This window comes from Pelophylax lessonae, assembly GCF_965119305.1.
Source record: "Pelophylax lessonae genome assembly, chromosome: 1".
In the NCBI taxonomy this organism is placed as follows: domain Eukaryota; kingdom Metazoa; phylum Chordata; class Amphibia; order Anura; family Ranidae; genus Pelophylax; species Pelophylax lessonae.
The window spans coordinates 83,619,809-83,640,721 of record NC_138768.1 but is presented as its reverse complement, the minus strand read 5'-3'; the positions used below and the strand labels follow the sequence as shown (position 1 = coordinate 83,640,721).

Genomic DNA, 20,913 nt, shown 5'->3' with positions numbered 1-20,913 from the left:
TTACTTCTCTTTCTTTACTCAATTTACTTACACAAACCTTACATTTTTGCACGATAGGGCAGCTCACTTCTTGTAAACATGCTAACCTAAATGTACATTTATTATTACTGAAATCACCCTAAACAGAGCATAAAGAACATTGACATGTTTTACAAAGAACGTGTTCATGTCTATCAAACAGGTGGGAAAAAGAATATAAAAAACCCACAGGTTCCTCACAGATTATTTCTCTTTCTTTGCACTGAGCCAGTTGCTCAAACAGACGAGCCTGTTTACATTTTCAGATGACAGGGCAGCTCGCTTTTTCTGAACAACATGTCCTGAGAGTGAAAACAATCTTTCACAAGGTACGGATGTGGCAGGTGTTGATAAGTATATGCGTGCAAGGTAGGCCATCTCACTGTGTGCCCCTTCATGATTGGACCACCACTGCAGGGGACAGTCCTCTATGCCAATAGAGGGCTCTGCCTTGTAGCGCTCCACACATTTCTCAATACAGTCCTCTTCATCATCATCAGATGAAGATTCTGGCACAGACATGAGACATGTTATCTTCTTAGGTGGTTCAGTTGTCAGTGTCACTGGTTTATCTGGCTGTGCAAGCCCCTCCCTCTTGAGCAAGGCACAGACTGAACTCCACACCTCAGCTCTGTCAGCCCTGCTCAGACATTTGAGGTCCTTAAACCTAGGGTCCAGTGCTGATGCAACCCTCAGCCATGTGGTGTTGGTTTTTTCCTTCCGTTTGTCCATGTCAGTTGTGAAAGTTTCCTTAAACTTAATCATGTAGGCTGGGTCATCTTCTGAGACCTCCATCACACGTGATAGATGACACAACGCGGGCAGCACAACTGAGCAAGAAACAAATTTCTCTCCTCCTAAAAGTTCACTCACATACCTGGAATAATAGAGAAAAGCACTTTAGTTAGACATAATGAATCTCTCACTCACTTTCAATCTCTCACTCTTAACACACGCACGCGCACACACACACACACACACACACAAATATAATAATAATAAGAGTATCAATAAATTACCTGCAGTGTTCCAGCACAGTCTCCAACCTCTTCAGTTTATCAAATTCAGCTGCAGTTGGCATGTTGATGTTGCCTGCATGTAGGCCCAGTGCATCTCTCAATGGTTCTTGATTTCTCTCAACACGCTTTATCATTTCTAGGGTGCTGTTCCACCTAGTAGACACCTCCTGTACGAGTGACTCTTTCTTTTGAAGATGTTTGACTTGCTGCTGTTCAAGCTCGGCTGCGTTAGCAGGGCTATGCTTGAAATGACCCACTAACTTCCTGCATTTTGCCAAGGCGCCATCAAACGGGCTGTTTTGGAGAGAAACTGTGATGGCTCGGTGGAGGCTGTGTGCAATGCAAGGCATATGCTCGAACGGGAGCTGCCTGGCCGCTGCAATCATGTTGCGTGCACTATCAGTGGTCACTATTTTAATTTTGAGTTCAATGTTCCACTGTCTGGCTACTTGAAGAAAGTGCTCAGCGCAAACGTCAGCATAGTGTCTATCTTCTGTCTTCATAACGGTCAAAGCGTGAGACTGAAGTTTCCAGTGCGCGTCAAAATAATGTGCTGTGACGCCTAGGTAGCTATGGTTACTGAGGGAAGTCCAATAATCTCCGGTGAGCGCAACCGTGTTTGTCTGTCTCAATGCCTCCTGAACTTTAGCTTTCTCCTCTTCATATAAGTTGTGAATCTTGGTTGTAATGGTGGCTCTTGAAGGTAGTTCGTATGTAGAATCGTTAGATGCGATGCGAATAATTTCAAGTAGACCCTCGTCCTCGACCACATTAACTGGTCTACATGCTGTAGCCACCCATTTAGCTATAGTTGAGGTGAGTCTATTAGTTGTGGACTTATCCATCGATCTCCGCTGCAAACTTTGATCCATTGTGGTCTGCCTTTGACGAGGGGGAGGGGGGCTCTCCGTGTCAGTTGTATGCTTCGCCATCAAGTGATATTTTAAACTCGACGTGCTGCGGTGATAACTTAATTCACATCGACAATAACTGCAGATAACTTTTGTCTTGTCGACAGAACCATCAGACCTCGTTTTGTATATAAATTTTCCGTTCAGAAGACCCCTTTCTTTTTCCATTTCTGTTTGCTGCTGCATCTTTATCTCTCCAACTACGGGCTAGGCCACGGGTCAATATATATGAACTTCATGAAGTGTTTCTTTCTGTATAGACCACAGAAGAAAGAGGGTCAATTTAGTCAGCAGTAATGTTTGAGGCTATTAGTGTGTAACATAGACAGTTTATTGATAAATTAAATATATTGGGGTTTAGTAACACCCGTGCAAGATAAGGTTGTTAGTGAATACAATCAGTGCATTAATAGGAAACAAGACAGACATAACATAAAGTGACAGATAACCGGCCGGCATATACTTCAAGTGATATACATATATTAATCACAACATGCTTTAATAGCCGTAAATGTTCTTGAAGGGGCTCCTTTTGGGCAATCGGTCGTCGATTTTAATTGGTGACTGTGTATGGGCAGTTGTTCTTATTGAGTTGCTCCGAGGAAATCGTTTAGGGGTGGTTTTATCTAAGTATTGAAAGCAGGGCTGTAAGAACTACCGCTCAAGATTTCCTTGGTTGGGACAGCAGAATATGGCTGTATTGCCGTTATTATATAAACGTCGGTTCAGTACCGCATATAAGTGGAAACAGTGCTCCGATGGCTAAAAGCCATTTCTTCACCCCTGTGTGGTGAATGCTTTATTATGTACCTTTCTGCCGATCTGTAGGTCAGTGCGTCTGCTTCCGCTGTCCGCTCTCGTGCTGTCATCAGTCTCCGCTCTTCCTCGTGGTTCCTGGCGTCCGATGCTTGCTTGGAGCGATGAGGGGGTGTGCCGCCAGGCTAACTTGCGTAGCTTCGTCTGGACGTCGTAGGCCACGGGTCAAACAGCAAACAGGTGATGCGCGCTGCATTAATCGCGCGTTAAAAAAATTATCGCCGTTAAAATGAATCTGAGTTAATGCGTTATTAACGCGCTAATTTTGACAGCACTAATATATATATATATATATACCTATATACACACGTATATATATATATATATATATATATATATATATATATAAAATTATATTATTGATTTGATTATAATTCATGCGTTATATATTTATATATATATATATATATATATATATATATATATATATATATATATATATATATATATATATATATATATATATATATATACATATATATAAAATATATAACGCATGAATTATAATCGAATCAATAATATAATTGTATATATACATATATATATATATATATATATATATACTGTATATATATATATCTACGTGTGTATACAGGTATATATATATATATATATATATATATATATGTGTGTGTGTGTGTGCATATATATATATATATATACACACATATATATATATATATATATATATATATATATATATATATATATATATATATATATGTGTGTGTGTGTGTGTGTGTGTGTGTGTGCATATATATATATATACACACATATATATATATATATATATATATATATATATATGTATATATATATATATATATATATATATATATATATATATATATAATATAAAATGTGTTATGTATATATATAAAATGTGTTATGTGTTTGTGTTTGTGTTTTGTGCAACGTTTTGAATTTTGTGCAACGTTTTGAATTTTTGAATTTGTGTTTCAAATTTATCACATCTGGGATGTCTACTATACTCTTGTTTTGGTCAGGTTTAAGTCAGTAATTACTAAGAATTGTAGGCCTATAATACATAACGCCAAATTTCCATGAAAAAAATTGTACCGCTTTTGGTATATAATTCCTGACATAATCATACCGCCAGGGAGGTTAAGGATTTAGAGAAGATCTGTAAAGAGGAGTGGACCAAAATAAGAAATGTCTTTCCTCGGTGCTTGCCAACAAGGGTTTCTCCACCAAGTACTAAGTCACGTTCTGCTTGGAGACCAAATACTTATTTTACTCAGTGAACTGCAACTCAATTTATAACATTTGTATCATGTGTTTTTTTCTGGATTTTTGGTTGATAATCTGTCTCTATCATTTAAAATACACCTATGATAAAAGTTCTAGACCCTTCATTTCTTTGTAAGTGGGCAAACTTACAAAATCTGCAGGGGATCAAATAATTTATTTTCCCCACTGTACATACAAACCTCAGCACCCCAATTTTAATATAATGACATTTTTTCATGACATATGCTTTTCTACACACAGCCTACCATACAGAATCATTTTAGGATGAACGTAGTGGTCAAGAGTATGTCATGTACAGCCCAATGTACAGAGTGCAGAGGTCAGGACTATGTATTGTAAAACACATTTATGAAAACTTGAGCAGCCAGAATTTGGAGCATCTTTACAAGACAACCAATCAGCTTCTTTCCTCAGCTTGTTCAGATAAGCTTTGAAAATAGAGGATAGACACTGACTGGTTGCCTTAAACAGCTTTTCCAGAATCTGGATGCTACAATTTTGATAAATTCCATGTGGTGTCTATTGTAAAGGGGTCAGGGGAGCGTAACTCACATGCCACTTTGCAAAGTACAATAAAAAATTACCCTCACTTCCCAGTACAAATCTGTCCCCCTCCAAGCCCATAACCCCAGGGTCCTTTATAAAGGGGCGAAAGGGGAAGTTGCCCCAGGCCCCCCTGACAGATGGGGCACCCCTCTATACAAAAATTATATAAAATAATATAAAAAATGAAATATAAAGTAATAAAAAATACATAATAATAAAATATTATAAAATGTATTATAAAAAACAAACTTTTTTAAATTAAATGTCTCTTAGGAAGTAATATTTTGGCGGCCATCATCTATAAAACTCTGGACTTGTATCATTTTTCAAAAATACATTTTGGTGGCTCAAGAAAACCTCATATAGAACGTTATGACTGTGTATGTGTGGGCATGTGTGAATGACGTTGCGTCATGCATTTTAAAAATGGGTGACTATCGCTGAGAATGTAAACCAACCCTGTTTATAAGGGGCCCCCTGAACCTGAAGTGCCCTGGGCCCCCCAAGGACTAAATCTGCCTCTGCATATCCCCACAGCACAGATTTCCCCCCTAAGATCCCTAAATCCCCCCTCCCAGAATACCCCCTTAGTATAGACCTTCCTCAGTACAGACCAACCTCCCCCAAGCACAGACCTCTCTGTACAGATGGTTTCCCCCCCAGCACACACCTATCAGTACAAATACCCCCTCCCAAGAACAGACTCCTCTGTACAGGCACCCTTTCCCCTTAGTATAGATGTTTTAGCACAGACAACCTCCTCTCCCCAGTACAGACAACGCCCGCCTTCCCAGTATAGATTCCTCAATACAGACACCCCCTCCCCAGTATAGATCCCTCCCAGACCAGATTACTATGTGCAGTGGCAGTTCAGAGTGAGGGGAAGTCCTCCCCTGAGCTGTGTCATATGACCAGAGCAGGAAAGGAGCCACCCTGTGGCTCTGAACTGCCACTGTCAGAGGAGCAGCAGGTGTCGACTCTCTGAGGGTGCTGTGTATGCCTGACATGCGGTGCCATCTAAAACCAAAATAAAAGAAATGTGAGACGGCCACAGCAGCTCCAAAGAGTCCTTATTACATTACTTAGGAGGAGATTTTAACCCTCATATTGTAAATAAAAATATATATGTGTTTATATATACCAGTGATCTACCAATATAGTTTTTTTAGTAATGGAAGTTAACCCCTTCCCTGCCAGTGTCATTATTACAGTAACAGTGCATATTTATAGCACTGATTACTGCAGTAATGTCACTGGTACCCCCAAAAGTGTCAAAAATGTCAGTCAAGGGTCTGATCTGTCTGCCGCAATGTCGCAGTCCCGCAAAAAAAAATCGCAGATCGCCGCCACATCGCCGCCATTACTAGTTAAAAAAAAAAACAATAAAAATGACATAAATTTCCCATAGTTAGTAGCTGCGATAACTTTTGCGCAAACCAATCAAAATACGCTTATTGCGATTTTTTTTTGCCATAAATATGTAGCAGAAAACAAATTGGCCTAAAATGTTAAAAAATTTTGATTTTTACATTTTTTTGGGGGGAAATTTCATATAAAAAAGTGAAAAATATTGTTATTTTTTCAAAATTGTCTCTTTTTTTTGTTTATAGCGCAAAAAGTAAAAATCGCACAGGTGATCAAATACCACCAAAAGACATAAATGTTTAAAAAAAAGGACATAAATGTAGTTTGGGTACAGCATTGCATGACCGCGCAACTGTCAGTTAACCACTTGCCGACGTAGATAGTCGTGCTGCGGTCAGCCCCTCACAGGCAAAGTGACGTAGGGCTACGTCACTAGCTTGTGAGGGTCTAGGGAGCGAGTGCCGCCGGAGGCGCGCTCCCGCTCCCACGTGGTCACGGACCCCCCCGCGCGTGTGACCGGCGGACCCGATGTCCGCCGGTCACTCTGCGATCGGCGGGGGAGAGGGAGAAAGTCAGGCGGCTTGTGTAAACAAGCTGCCTGTCATTCTCCCCTGTGTATGAAGGATGATCATACGGTTCTACTATGTAGAACTGTTGATCACTCTTCATACATCTGAAGCCACAGCCAATCACAGTAGAAAGCACGCCACGCCCCTAGGGACACATAGCCCCTCCCTTTCAAAAAAAGTTAACCCCTTCACTGCCAGTGTATTTTTACAGTAACAGTGCATATGTATAGCACTGATTACTGTAGAAATGTCACTGGTAACCCCAAAAGTGGCAAAAATGTCAGTCAAGGGTCCGATCTGTCCGCCGCAATGTCGCAGTACCGCAAAAAAAATCGCAGATCGCCGCCATTACGCGTTAAAAAAAAAAACAACAAAAATGACAAAAATCTTTCCCTTTGTTAGTAAACGCGATAACTTTTGCGCAAACCAATCAAAATACGCTTTTTGTGATTTTTTTTGCCAAACATATGTAGCATAAAACAAATTGGCTGAAAATGTTAAAAAATTTTGATTTTTACATTTTTTTGGGGGGGAATTTCATATAAAAAAATGTGAAAAATATTGTTATTTTTGCAAAATTTACGCTCTTTTTTTGTTTATAGCGCGTGATCAAAAAATCGCACAGGTGATCAAATACCACCAAAAGAAAGCTCTGTTTGTGGGGAAAAAGGACGCCAAATTCGTTTAGATACAGCGTCGCACGACCGCGCAATTGTCCGTTAAAGTCACGCAGTGCCGAATCGCAAAATACCCCCTGGTCAGGAAGGGGGTAAAATCTTCCGGGGCTTAAGTGGTTAAAGTCGCACAGTGCCGAATCGCAAAAAGTGGCCTGGACGTAAGACAGCAAAATCTTACGGTGATAAAGTGGTTAAAGATCTAGAATGTAATTGCATTATAGAATAGTAAAAAAAAGTCAGTTACTTTGCTGAGTAACTAATTACTTTTTCTATGTGGTAACTGAGTCAGTAACTCAATTACTTTTTGGGAGAAGTAATTTGTAACTGTAACTAATTACTTTTTTAAAGTAAGATGACCAACACTGCTTAAATCATATATATGTGTAAAAAGGACGCTCCCACTATGATAACCTAATATGTGTAAACGGTAGCATAAACTCGTATATATATATCTATATATATATATATATAGATATATATATATATATATATATATATATATACACACACACACTATCAAAGTTCAGAAATCAATAGAAGTCAAAATCAATAAACTTTCATCCTATAGGTGAGAATTATTGCAGTTCCATCATATATAAATTGCTGAGATGCCAAATGCTGTAAATATAATTGGTGCAGTCCATGCTCCCCTCCTGTGTGCCCGCTCACTCACCAGCTGCCATAGACTCCCATAACAGAAGTCATGTGTGCTTTGCAAAACATCTGAGATGCTGGGATTAGTAGTACTCCAATGGAGCTCCTTCTTTGTGGGTGTGGATTCCCTTCATGTATAGTATAATGCCAGAAGAGAGGAGGAATATATAACGTAATTCCGTTTATTAAAATAATACTAAAACACAATATTGCACTCACTTTTGTACAAGGCAAAATAAGCATAAAACCTGGAAACTTGAAGTACTTGCATATCACCAGCCGGATCTGACACCACCCACGGTCAACTGACACGTTTTGTCCCTACCACAGAACGTTATAGATAGCCTTTGATAATGTCAGGTGGGAGGGACGAAACGCGTCAGCTGACTGTGGGTGGTGTTGTCAGATCCGACTGGTGACACGCAAGTGGCGGCGTACTTCCAGTTCCAGTGCTTGTTTTACCTTGTACAAAAGTGAGTGCAATATTGTGTTTTAGTATTATTTTAATAAATTAAATTATGCTGGATGATCAATTTACCACTAGTAATTGCATTTTCCCCCCACAATTCTTTACTCTAAACCCAATAAGAGAAATGTAATGGTTGATTTCTACACTTACCTATACACAATAAACTTTTAGAACACCATGCCATTTAGCAACCTTTTTATTGAATTTGTTTATTTTTTATTTTCTTTGCAGGGATGCAGGCAGCGAAAAACTTGGCATGGGTTTAACCCTTCACTACTCTATCCAAAATGTAAAAAGGTTATTTTCCCCAGGTGATCCTGCCTATAACACAATTCCTGTCCTAGGGTGACAACCAGTGTTAATTTTGATTTCAAATTGGGATGACTTTTTAGTCATAGTTTTTGTACTAAAATGGAATTTTATTTTTCGCCGTATTTTAGTCATCTGATTTGTCTTAGTTTTAGTCATATTTTAGTTGACAAAAAATCTCCTACATTTTAACCACTTAAGAACCGCCTTATGTACATTTACTGCGGCAGGGCAGCCCTTAAGCACAAAATCACGTACCTGAATGTGACTGTTTCCATCGGCTATAGGGGGCGAGCGCGCACCGCCAAATCCACACTACCGCTGTGATTGGACACAGCGGGAGCCAATCAGCGGGTCCGGCAGCCACGATAGTTTGGAGAAATGACAGAACGGCAGTCTGCTTATGTAAACAAGGCAGACTGCCATTCTGCCAGACAGGAAGAGAGGGATCCTGTGTTCCTACTAATCAGGAACACAGATCTCTCTCTTCCTGCAGTCAGTCCATCCCCCACAGTTAGAAAGCACTCCCTAGGAGCACACTTAATCCTTTGATAGCCCCTGATGTTAACCCCTTCCATTCCAGTGTAATCTATACAGTGACAGTGCATTTTTTAGCACTGTATTAGTGTCACTGGTCCCCAAAAAGTGTCACTTAGTGTCAGATTTGTCTGCCACAATCTCGCAGTCCCTCTAAAAATTGCTGATTGCTGCCATTACTAATAAAAACAATAAAAAAAAATAAAAAGTCCATAAATCTATCCCATAGTTTGTAGACGCTAAAACTTTTGCGCAAACCAATCAATATATGCTTATATGCCTATTGGGGTTTTTTTCACCAAAAATATGTAGCAGAATACATATTGACCTAAATTGATTTAGGAATTTGAATTTTTTTCTTTTTTTTTTATTGGATGTGTTTTATAGCAGAAAGTAAAAAATATTGTTTGTTTGTTTTTTACATTGTCTGTCTTTTTTTGTTTATAGTTCAAAAAATAAAAATTGAAGAGGTGATCAATTACCCCCAAAAGAAAGCTCTATTTGTGGGGAAAAGTGGACACCATTTTTATTTGGGTACAACGTTGCACGGCCATGCAATTGTCTGTTAAAGCAACCCAGTGACATATCTCAAAAAATGGCCTGGTCAGGAAAGGGGTAAAACCTTCTGGGGCTGAAGTGGTTATTTGACTAAAATCTTCAGTACATTTCAGTCAACTAAAATCGAATGGGTTTAGTTAAATTGTAATGCATTCTTTAGGCATTTCTCTAGACTTTCCAAACTCATTATATACTCCTGGAGTAAAAATCAATAACAATCATTAATAATATTATTTATAGTATTAAGGTTTCAACATGCACTACAGACACAGATTTAGCCGTTGTGATATTTAATGTCTTTATAAATAAAACCAAGTTTCATGAAAAAAAAAATAAAGCATCCCGATTTGGACTGCAAACACCTCCCACTCTCCTCATCTTCACTACATAGAGAGGAAAGGTTGTGTAGTTTACAGAGAAAAGGACCGATAACACCGTTTGAGATTCAGTTCACAAACAATTCATATTATTATTATCATTATTATTCATATAAATGGTTCAGTTTACAGAACACTGGATTTATAGCAGCATAAAAATATATATTTCTGTATTTTCAGAAAATGTTCCATAACAGTTTCATATAAACCAAAATATTGCTTTTTGACATAAGTGCAACTTTAACCACTTAAGCCCCGGAAGATTTTACCCCCTTCCTGACCAGGGCCTATTTTGCGATTCGGCACTGCGTGACTTTAACGGACCATTGCGCGGGCGTGCGACGCTGTACCTAAACAAATTTGACGTCCTTTTTTTCCCACAAACAGAGCTTTCTTTTGGTGGTATTTGATCACCTGTGCGATTTTTTGATCATGCGCTATAAACAAAAAAATGAGCGTCAATTTTGAAAAAATAACAATATTTTTCACATTTTTTATATGAAATTCCCCAAAAAAATGTAAAAATCAAAATTTTTTAACATTGTAGGCCAATTTGTTTTATGCTACGTATTTTTGGTAAAAAAATCGCAAAAAGCGTATTTTGATTGGTTTGCGCAAAAGTTATCGCGTTTACTAACTAAGGGAAAGATTTTTGTAATTTTTGTTGTTTTTTTTTACGCGTAATGGCGGCGATCTGTGATTTTTTTTGCGGTAATGCGACATTGCGGCGGACAGGTCGGACCCTTGACTGACCTTTTTGACACTTTTGGGGTTACCAGTGACATTACTACAGTAATCAGTGCTATACATATGCACTGTTACTGTAAAATGACACTGGCAGTGAAAGGGTTAACTTTTTTGGAGAGGGAGGGGTTAAGTGTGTCCCTAGGGGCGTGTTTCTAACTGTGATTGGCTGTGGCTTGAGGTGTAGGAACAGTGATCAACGGTCCTACATAGCAGAACCGTATGATCACTATTCTTACACAGGGGAGAATGACAGGCGGCCTGTTTACATTAGCCGCCTGCCTTTCTCCCGCTCTAATGGATGATCGCGAGTGACCGGCGGACATCGGGTCCGCCGGGCACACGCGCGGGGGGTCCGTGACCGAGCGGGAGCGCGCATCCGGCAGCGCACGATCGTTCCCCAGAGCCTCACAGGCTAGTGACGTACCGATACGTCACTTTGCCTGTGTGGGGCTGACCGCCGCAGTATATGTACTTGCGGCGGTCGGCAAGTGGTTAACATATATATTGTATATAAAAAAAAGAAAAAGTTATCGGCTATTATGCCATTGCACATATTACCTGAATATTTTACCAACATTACATATTGGAGACCCAAGCGGCCAGCTGGCACATCCGCTGGCTGTCCGGAGACACGAACAAACCGGAATCTGCTATGATTGGGTCTCCAATATAGCAACCCAGAAGTGATATTACCAGCCAAAGGCAGGGCCCCCATCAGGGGGGTACAGGCAATGCAGTTGTAAGGGACCTGAGTGCCCCACGTGGCCCATCGAGCCGGGCCCAGGACTGGCCCACACCTTTAGAAGCAGCTAATGAAATAAATCTTTAGCAGCCAGCCACTGACCCACGTACTGCCAGCAACAGAGAAGCACTACCTGCAGGCTGCAGCCCTGCACATAACCCGCTGAAGTCGGGACACTGATTCCTCCTCCCAGAGACACCTGCAGGTGATCCGTGATCCAGGACTCGCTTCGCTTCCAAGCTGAGGTGGAGCCTGCTGCTGGGTTAGTAAGGTGATTGGGCAGGACTCGGGGAGGGGGTGTGGCCAGCCTCATCAGTGGTAGGACCCAGTCCTCTCAGGTGCATGCAGATATGGTAAGTCACTAAATCAGTGTGTGCGCAGCAGCGTGCTGTTGTAGATTGGTTTGTTGAATGGACTGTATTTAATGTCCCCAGATGGGACATCATACACCTGACCATAACAAATTGACATGATGGCGTTACATTGTGGAAATGGATAAGAATGTTTTTGGGTGGAGGTGTGGACACAAAAAAAATTACAAGGTCATGGGACTTTGAATGAAGCAGGTCCCTTTGAAAAAAGAAATTTAAGAATAAAAATAAAAGATACATATAATTTCAAATTTATTATGAAGTCATTGAGCAATAATTCATGATTATACACAATACACAATGAGTTTTTCAAAATATGATACAAATATCTAAAAAGAAGCTGACATATAAAAATTCATGATTGATCAAATAAATTCACGTTGAGCTGATACATAAAAATATAAACTTAGGAGATTGAAAATGCATGATTGATATAGATGTAACAGACAAAAAATCTAGACATCCTAAGACTCTACGCGTTTCGCTGATCACTGTCCGCTTCATCAGTAGTTTGATGCCAGGGGGTATCTATAAATAAACATAAATTTGAAAGGGGGGGAAAAAAAAAACAACTATAAACTCACAAGTCAGCTCAAAGGGTGAAACCAGCGTCATGCTAGGATGCCGAACAAAATGGAGGAGAGGCAGCAGGTGCAGATCCCACATCCAGCACATGCGCCGGAAGTGGGTCCACACCAAACCCCCCTCCCCTCCATCAGTGTCAGATGGACGAAAGCCACCTTTGCATTGCGGTGCCAGGTGGAAGACGACTCCAGGGGAGGAGTGGAAGAGGACTCCAGGGGAGGAGTGGAAGAGGACTTCAGGGGAGGAGTGGAAGAGGACTCCAGTGGAGGAGTGGAAGAGGACTCCAGGGGAGGAGTGGAAGAGGACTCCAGTGGAGGAGTGGAAGAGGACTCCAGGGGAGGAGTGGAAGAGGACTCCAGTGGAGGAGTGGAAGAGGACTCCAGGGGAGGAGTGGAAGAGGACCCCAGTGGCCACCTGTGAAGCTCTTTTTTACTCCATGCCCAAGAGGGTTAAGGCAGTTCTGGAAAATAATGGTGGCCACACAACATTTTGACACTTTGGGCCCAATTTGGACATTTTCATTTAGGGGTGTAATCACTTTAGTTGCCAGCGGTTTACACATTATTGGCAGTGTGTTGAGTTATTTTGAGGGGACAGCAAATGTACACTGTTATACAAGCTGTACACTCACTACTTTACATTGTAGCAAAGTGTCATTTCTTCAGTGTTGTCACATGAAAAGATAATAAAATATTTACAAATATGTGAGGGGTGTACTCACTTTTGTGAGATACTGTGTATATATATTGTTTGTGGTTCCTAAGTAATTTTCTAGCAAAAAATACTGATTTTAACTTGTAAGCAACAAATGTCAGCAATAGGCCTGGTCTTGAAGTGGTTAAAGATAGGTAATCTACAAAAAAATACATTTATCTTCTTGGGTTTAGATATATACGTTTGTGTCCTACCAAAAAAGTAGTTACCCTTTACGCTAACGAAAACCTAGCAAGGACCAGTAAGTAAATAAATTCAGGCCATTTCCAGTTCAGACATCAGAATGTGTCATTGCCTAATTGCTACTACAATTACTCACTGTGCTAAGCTCCGAGTGAACCCGGAATTGTCAGCTGTGGATTGGAATCTGCTGTGTTTTTTTAACTTTGTATAAATAAGATATTGGACACATTACAGTTTTTCTATTTCCCAATGTACGCACTGACAACTTCCTCCTGTGTGTTTATAATGCAAAGCATTCTAGGTGTACAATGGCTGAGACCCTTCCTTATGTAACACAATGAAAGTATGCTCTAAGACAGTGGTTCTCAATTCCGGTCCTCGGGACCCACTAACAGGCCAGATTTTAAGTATTACCTTGGGGGATGCAGACTAGAATACTGCAATCACTGAGCAGCAAATGAGATCACCTGTGATGTAATTTAGTTATCTTGCAAACCTGGCCTGTTGGTGGGTCCCGAGGACCGGAGTTGAGAACCACTGCTCTAAGAAAGAAAATAATAGCCATTGTGTCCGAAAATAATTTTAAAGAACAACTCCAACAAAAATGTATTTGGCAAATATGGTGGGAAATTGCCAGATTTCTGCATCCAATAGGGGAATAGTTGCAGGAATATATGGAGAACTCAGACCCAGTCACAATATCAGACCAACTTTAAGTTTAAAGACATTTAAATAGTTTTTCAATATGCTGTCCCTTTTCTCATCTAAACATATGTGCAAATAACAAATAATAATAAACATAAATAGAATTAAAAAAAATATAAAGTCTCTTAATTTCCAATAGAAAATCTGTGATAGAAAGTCCACCAATCCAGGTAAAAAAAAAAAAACATTCATCCATGGTGACTCTTATTAGCAATCCAGAGCTCAGGTGCTTCCACACTCACCAGAGGTTTTTGCCCTCCTGCTATAAAGCTAAAGAGTCAATAAAGCTTATGAATATCCCCTAGAGCTGCACAATTAATCATTAAAAAATCGCAATCTCGATTCAACCCCCCTGTCACGGCACTGCCGCGTACTCACCTGCGTCTGGGCGCCTGCGGCGTTCTCGTAACAGAGTCTCGGTGCTTGCCGGCCGCAGAGACACCCTCTCCGGGTCTGCGGTGGCTCCTTCTCCTCCCCTTACCTCTGAGGACTGCAGCGGTACACTGTCATTGGAGGATGGCGGCCGCCATGCGGTTACAGTGTTTTACACAGAGGGAGAGAGGAGAGTTGAAGATCTGGTAAGATCAGGTTCTATGAAGCAAACCAAGATGGCGCTGGGTCTCTGACCTCCCTTTATAGCCCCTGGCAGCCCCACCTACTGGTGGGAGGTGGCGGGTCATGTGATCCTGGCTCCCTATATAAACCAAGCACACCTTCCAGTCAGTGCTTGGTTATTTTCCTTGCTCCTGTGTGTCTGCTAATTGCTTTGTCTGTGTTCCTGGTTCCTGATCCTTTCTCCCGCAGGTTGATACTCCTTGATGACCTGCCAGACCTGACTCCAGAGTTGTCGACCTTACCTCCTCCTCTTCATTAAAGGCCTCCGTGCCACCACAGACCCTACGGGGCCCTGTTCCCACTTCCAGGGACTGCTGAGGGTCGTGATTGTAAGGGAGCGCTGTTCAACTGCAACTGGGTTCCCTCTCCACTGCAAGACCCCAGGTGGGTTGTGACATAATAACCAAGCCGTAAAAATGGAACCCGCAGGAACAGCCAAAGCTTTTACTGCTCTCACCCAACAGATGTCAGCCTTGGCTCAAGCCGTCCAAGATCTACAAGCCAGTAAAGCTATGCTTCTTCCACATGAACAAAGAATGGCTCAGTCTGTACCACTTCCAGACTCACCCCCAGCCACTGGTCCGGTACTAACTGCATTCCCAGAACCAGCCATTCCTATGCCTGACAAGTTTACTGGAAAGAAGTCTGAACTGCGATCATTCATTACAGCTTGTGAACTACTCTTCATCCTAAAACCGCGCACCTACCCCAATGATTATGTGAAGGTCCGCACAACCATTGCCTTGCTGTCAGGTCAACCACAAACCTGGGCACACCAACTCCTGCACTCAAAAAGTCCAATATTGGAAACCTGGGACTCTTTTGCCGCAGCTATGCGTACATTATATGATGACCCTTTGAGACCCTCCGCTGCTCGCTCAGTCCTCCGTTCCCTCCGGCAAGGAAGAAGACCTGTGGAGGACTACACCACGGATTTCCGGGAGTTGGCGTCTGACACTGGTTATAATGATACTGGCCTGATAGAACAGTACCGACTAGGACTATCCGAGGCCTTAAACGATGAATTAGCCCGAGTTGGGGTACCCCCTTCCTTGGAGGGTCTGATCCTCCTAGTCACCCAATTAGACCGACGCTTCAGTGAACGAAGAAGTGAGAGACAGGCTCTAGCTAATCTCCGGATTCCCCAGGGCCTATGCCTTATGCTTCTCCGTCCTCTTCCTCATCCGAAGAACCTATGCAAATAGGCATGGTTCGTCGTCCACTAACGGAAGAAGAACGCAAGAGACGTCATTCTCAAGGACTCTGTCTCTATTGTGGGAAAGCCGATCACCAACTTCGGTCATGCCCAGTCCGACCCACAACTTCACCTGGTAAGGGTTCCTTAGCCCCTTCTTCCTGGACTTCTACTGTTCCATCCACCTCTTCTTACTTATCTGTTTCTCTTTCTCTCCAGTGGGGCAGTAGAGATCTCCAGATTACAGCCATCATCGACTCCGGAGCCAGCGAGTGTTTTATAGACCAGACCTTGGTCCGATCACATCATCTGCTTATGCAACTTAAGTCACGGCCGCTATCCCTATTCGTGGTAGATGGGACTCCTATCAAAACTGGATCCGTACTACATGAAACCGGTCCCATCTGTCTCCTCCTTGGTCACCATAAAGAGACTATCAATTTGGATATTGTACCCTCACCAATATTCCCACTCATCCTCGGCCTTCCCTGGCTTCGCACCCACAATCCAGCGAAAGACTGGATCAAGGGTACTTTCACCTTCTCTTCCACCTTTTGCACCACCACTTGCTTAAAAGAGACACCCACGCATCTACTCACGATAGACTTTGACCCTCCAGTTATCTTGCCAGACAAATACAAGGAATTCCAGGATGTCTTCAACAAACAGAATGCAGATCAGTTGCCCCCAAGACGTCCATATGATTGTCCAATCAATTTGCTCCCAGGTGCCCCTATCCCCTACGGACGTGTATTCCCTCTGTCTGAAACTGAACTCGTGCACCTCAAAGGGTACATTTCTGACAGCCTCGCCAAAGGTTTCATCAGACCTTCCACGTCACCAGCAGGAGCAGGTATATTTTTTGTTGGTAATAAAGATGGAGGTCTTCGCCCATGTATTGACTACCGTGCCTTGAAAAACATCACTATTAAGAATCAATATCCCTTATCTCTGATAACCGAGCTCCTAGATCGATGAAGAAAAGCAAAGATTTTCTCGAAACTAGACCTACGAGGGGCATATAACCTGGTCCGCATACGCAAGGGGATGAGTGGAAGACAGCATTCAGGACACGCTATGGACATTTTGAATATCTCGTCATGCCCTTCGGGCTCTGCAATGCTCCGGCCACATTCCAGCACTTCCTGAATGATGTCTTCCGTGATATACTGGATTCTTTCATCGTAATATATCTAGACGACATCCTGATCTTCTCCTCTTCTTCTGCTGAACATAACGAGCATATGAGAAGGGTACTTCTCCGTCTCCGTGAGCACAGACTCTATGCCAAATTGGAGAAATGTGTTTTTGATACAGAATCCGTGGAATTCCTGGGGTACTTGATCTCTCCGGGGGAAATACAAATGGACCCTCGTAAGATCACAGCTATCCTGGAATGGCCTATCCCTAAGGACAAGAAGTCTGTACAGCGCTTCATTGGGTTTGCCAATTTCTATAGACGTTTTATCAGAGGTTTTTCCCAGGTATGCTCCCCCATTACAGCCCTGACAAAAAGCCACAACCTGTTCACATGGATCAACCAGGCTCATGATGTCTTTGAGAAACTAAAAGAACTGTTTACCCAGGCTGCTATTCTCATCCAGCCCGATTCTACGAAGGTCTTCTTCCTTGTAGTTGACGCCTCCGATATTGCCATTGTGGGTATCCTATCCCAAAGAAGTGAGAGGGATGATCGACTTCACCCTGTGGCATTCTACTCACGAAAACTCCTGCCCGCTGAAATAAACTACGACGTGGGCGAAACTGAACTTCTTGCTGTCAAAAACACTCTAGAGGAATGGCGCCATCTCCTTGAAGGAGCACCCTTACCTGTAACTGTATATACAGACCACCGTAATCTAGAGTACCTACGTACTGCTAAGAGACTGCGTCCCCGTCAAGCCCGCTGGGCTTTATTCTTTTCCAGATTTAATTCGCAGATCACCTACCGCCCTGGGTCAAAAAAATCAAAAGGCAGATGCTCTGTCTCAGATGTATGAAAAGACAAACCCAACAGATCAAACCCAAGACACCATCCTACCTCCAAACCAATTCCTAGCAATACAGGTATCACTCCTAGACCGTATACGCAATTCATCGGTCCAACCACCGGTGGTGATACCTCCTCTGATCCAGAAACAAGGCTTATGGTACCATGGTGAACAACTGTATATACCACCTTCACTCCAGTCTGAGGTAATTGGCCAGTTCCATGATACCCTTTCAGCAGGTCATGGAGGAATTACCCAGACATTTGAAAACATTAGCCGTTATTATTGGTGGCCTTCTATTAAATCGGACGTCAGGGATTATGTCCTTTCTTGTGATATATGTGCTCGATTAAAGACCCCAAAGATAAAACCTGTGGGTCTTCTCCAACCTCCTGCAGTTCCTCGAGGACCATGGTCCGACATAGCCATGGACTTTATTGTGGATCTAAGGAAAAGTGCACCTAAATCAGAGACTGATGTGTCCAGTGATGATCCTGGGCACACACCGTCAAGAGACCTATTGGCAATCCAGATGGTCTCAATTGATAAGTAGGGAGCCACCGCAGCCAAAGTAACACTAATTAAAAAAGGGAGGGGTAAGGTCAGCCCCTAAGAACGGCTGCAATTAGGGATGCTCAAACCAACTTCTGTTCAAATTTCAAAAAACTTTATTGAAGAGCATAGGACACATTGTCTAAAAATACCCCTACACAGGGGAACAGTTTACAAATACATTGTAAGGTGCAACAGGTTATAAACCAATAACATGCATGACAAAAAAACATAAAACAATGACTCACACACACATGGCCGGCCACACATTCATCCCAGAAGATCAGACTAACAGACGCCAGGGCAAGCTGCATGTATCCCTATAACAGAGATATGTAAATGCTGCTGGCTCGTGGGTTCGCTAGTCGGCATGCCACAATATATTGGAATTGAATATTCAAGTGTATGACCAAAAGCTTCACCAACAATTCATCGAGATATAATAATCATCATAACATATGACCCCATCTAGTCAACCTGATACTTGAGAGCTAATTTCATACATGGCTGATGTATAAATTCTTGGACCTGTGTGACAGGAATTCAAGTTGATGGAGATGTTAGTTCATAATTTAGACTCAGACCAGGTCATGACATCCCAAATCGTGGATAAATAAAGACAATTTTTGCTGTTGGCATCCAAGGCAGTCCCTATATGGAAGGGTGTGACTGGAGGAATGTCTGTTTGCCGACAGAGATAGGGTTAATGTGGTAACAGTCCTTGGAATGGACAGTGACTATCGTCCCAGAATTGGTGAGGTATAGGCCACACTATAGTGTTTGGTAGCAATATCAGGCCGACATTATCATCCTACAACAGAAAGTCTCTCCTTAATGTGCTGGTTTAGGAGCGGGAGCTGGGGAGAGACGCAATATGGCGGACTGCGCGGACTCACACCAATATAGAGCTGTATCTAGTGTTGATAGAGTACTATTGGCCCACATATGGCCTTCCACTATGTAGCAGTGGCCTTGCAGTGTACTCAATACAGCCGGTGTTCACTGCCTTTTCTCTATCCCCAAAAGCTTAATAGCAATTGCTCACCGTGCGTTTGCTTCTCCTAATGGAAGAGCTTCTGTTGTCCATCAACGGGTATGGATGAAGCGAAGGCCCGATGGACAGGCTCAGCTCCGGCGTGCCACGAGGAGGCAGCGTGTACCGTGCATTGCGGTTTCAAAGCGTCATCGGCTGGAGCTGGAACGCATCGGTGGCTCTTCTGGGTGACATGCGGCCGGTGTGTGACGTCAACGCGCTTCGCATGCGTGACGCACGCTTCGTCAGGACGTCATTGGATAGTACGGAGGGTCAATTTAAAGGAAAGTAGCCTGATTCTCGAGTGCTATCAGCTGACAGCACAACAGACATTCCTCTATTACCACCTCCTGTGCAGTTTAAAAACCGGATGGCAGTACGCCATCTTGTGGTAAAAAACAGGTAATGCTTACTATATCGTGCCTACTGATATACAAGGCGTGGCTCCAGAACTCAATTCAAAGAATCAAAACAGACCAGACTTTGTGTTTTATCAGAACGTACACTAGCATACAGTCAGGGGTACAATCTCACCATGAATTACCATAGATCGATCCCCTCACAGATTGCTAATTACTGCTACCGTATTTAGAACTCGTCCGGCAAGTCACATAGTGCTTTTTCCATAATCATTGTATAAGACACAACATACAATAATCATGAAGGTAAACAAATACTATGCTTAATAAACCGGTCAAAGGATCCATATACAGGAAAAATATCAGGCATTACCCCGAGTTTTAGCTAAATTGCATATCTAGAAAAAAGCGATATTTTGTAATTAATTACATTTCAGTCCAGCTAAACTTCGGGCCATACCCGTACTTCGCTTCATCCATACCCGTTGATGGACAACAGAAGCTCTTCCATTAGGAGAAGCAAACGCACGGTGAGAAATTGCTATTAAGCTTTTGGGGATAGAGAAAAGGCAGTGAACACCGGCTGTATTGAGTACACTGCAAGGCCACTGCTACATAGTGGAAGGCCATATGTGGGCCAATAGTACTCTATCAACACTAGATACAGCTCTATATTGGTGTGAGTCCGCGCAGTCACACCGCCATACTGCGTCTCTCCCCAGCTCCCGCTCCTAAACCAGCACATTAAGGAGAGACTTTCTGTTGTAGGATGATAATGTCGGCCTGATATTGCTACCAAACACTATAGTGTGGCCTATACCTCACCAATTCTGGGACGATAGTCACTGTCCATTCCAAGGACTGTTACCACATTAACCCTATCTCTGTCGGCAAACAGACATTCCTCCAGTCACACCCTTCCATATAGGGACTGCCTTGGATGCCAACAGCAAAAATTGTCTTTATTTATCCACGATTTGGGATGTCATGACCTGGTCTGAGTCTAAATTATGAACTAACATCT

General features: G+C 42.2%; 1 protein-coding gene across 1 annotated transcript in view; it reads right to left on the bottom strand.

The window, feature by feature from the left end:
- Positions 1-222: 222 nt before the first annotated feature.
- The window catches only part of LOC309544037 (E3 SUMO-protein ligase ZBED1-like), a gene marked incomplete at both ends in the record, with an annotated part of 71,392 nt that continues 50,701 nt past the window's right edge, over positions 223-20,913 (bottom strand). The window contains 2 exons of the mRNA XM_082243019.1: positions 223-895; positions 1,038-2,155. Of these exons, the coding sequence (XP_082099145.1) occupies positions 223-895; positions 1,038-2,155 (1,791 nt within the window). The remainder of the gene's footprint in view (positions 896-1,037; positions 2,156-20,913) is intronic.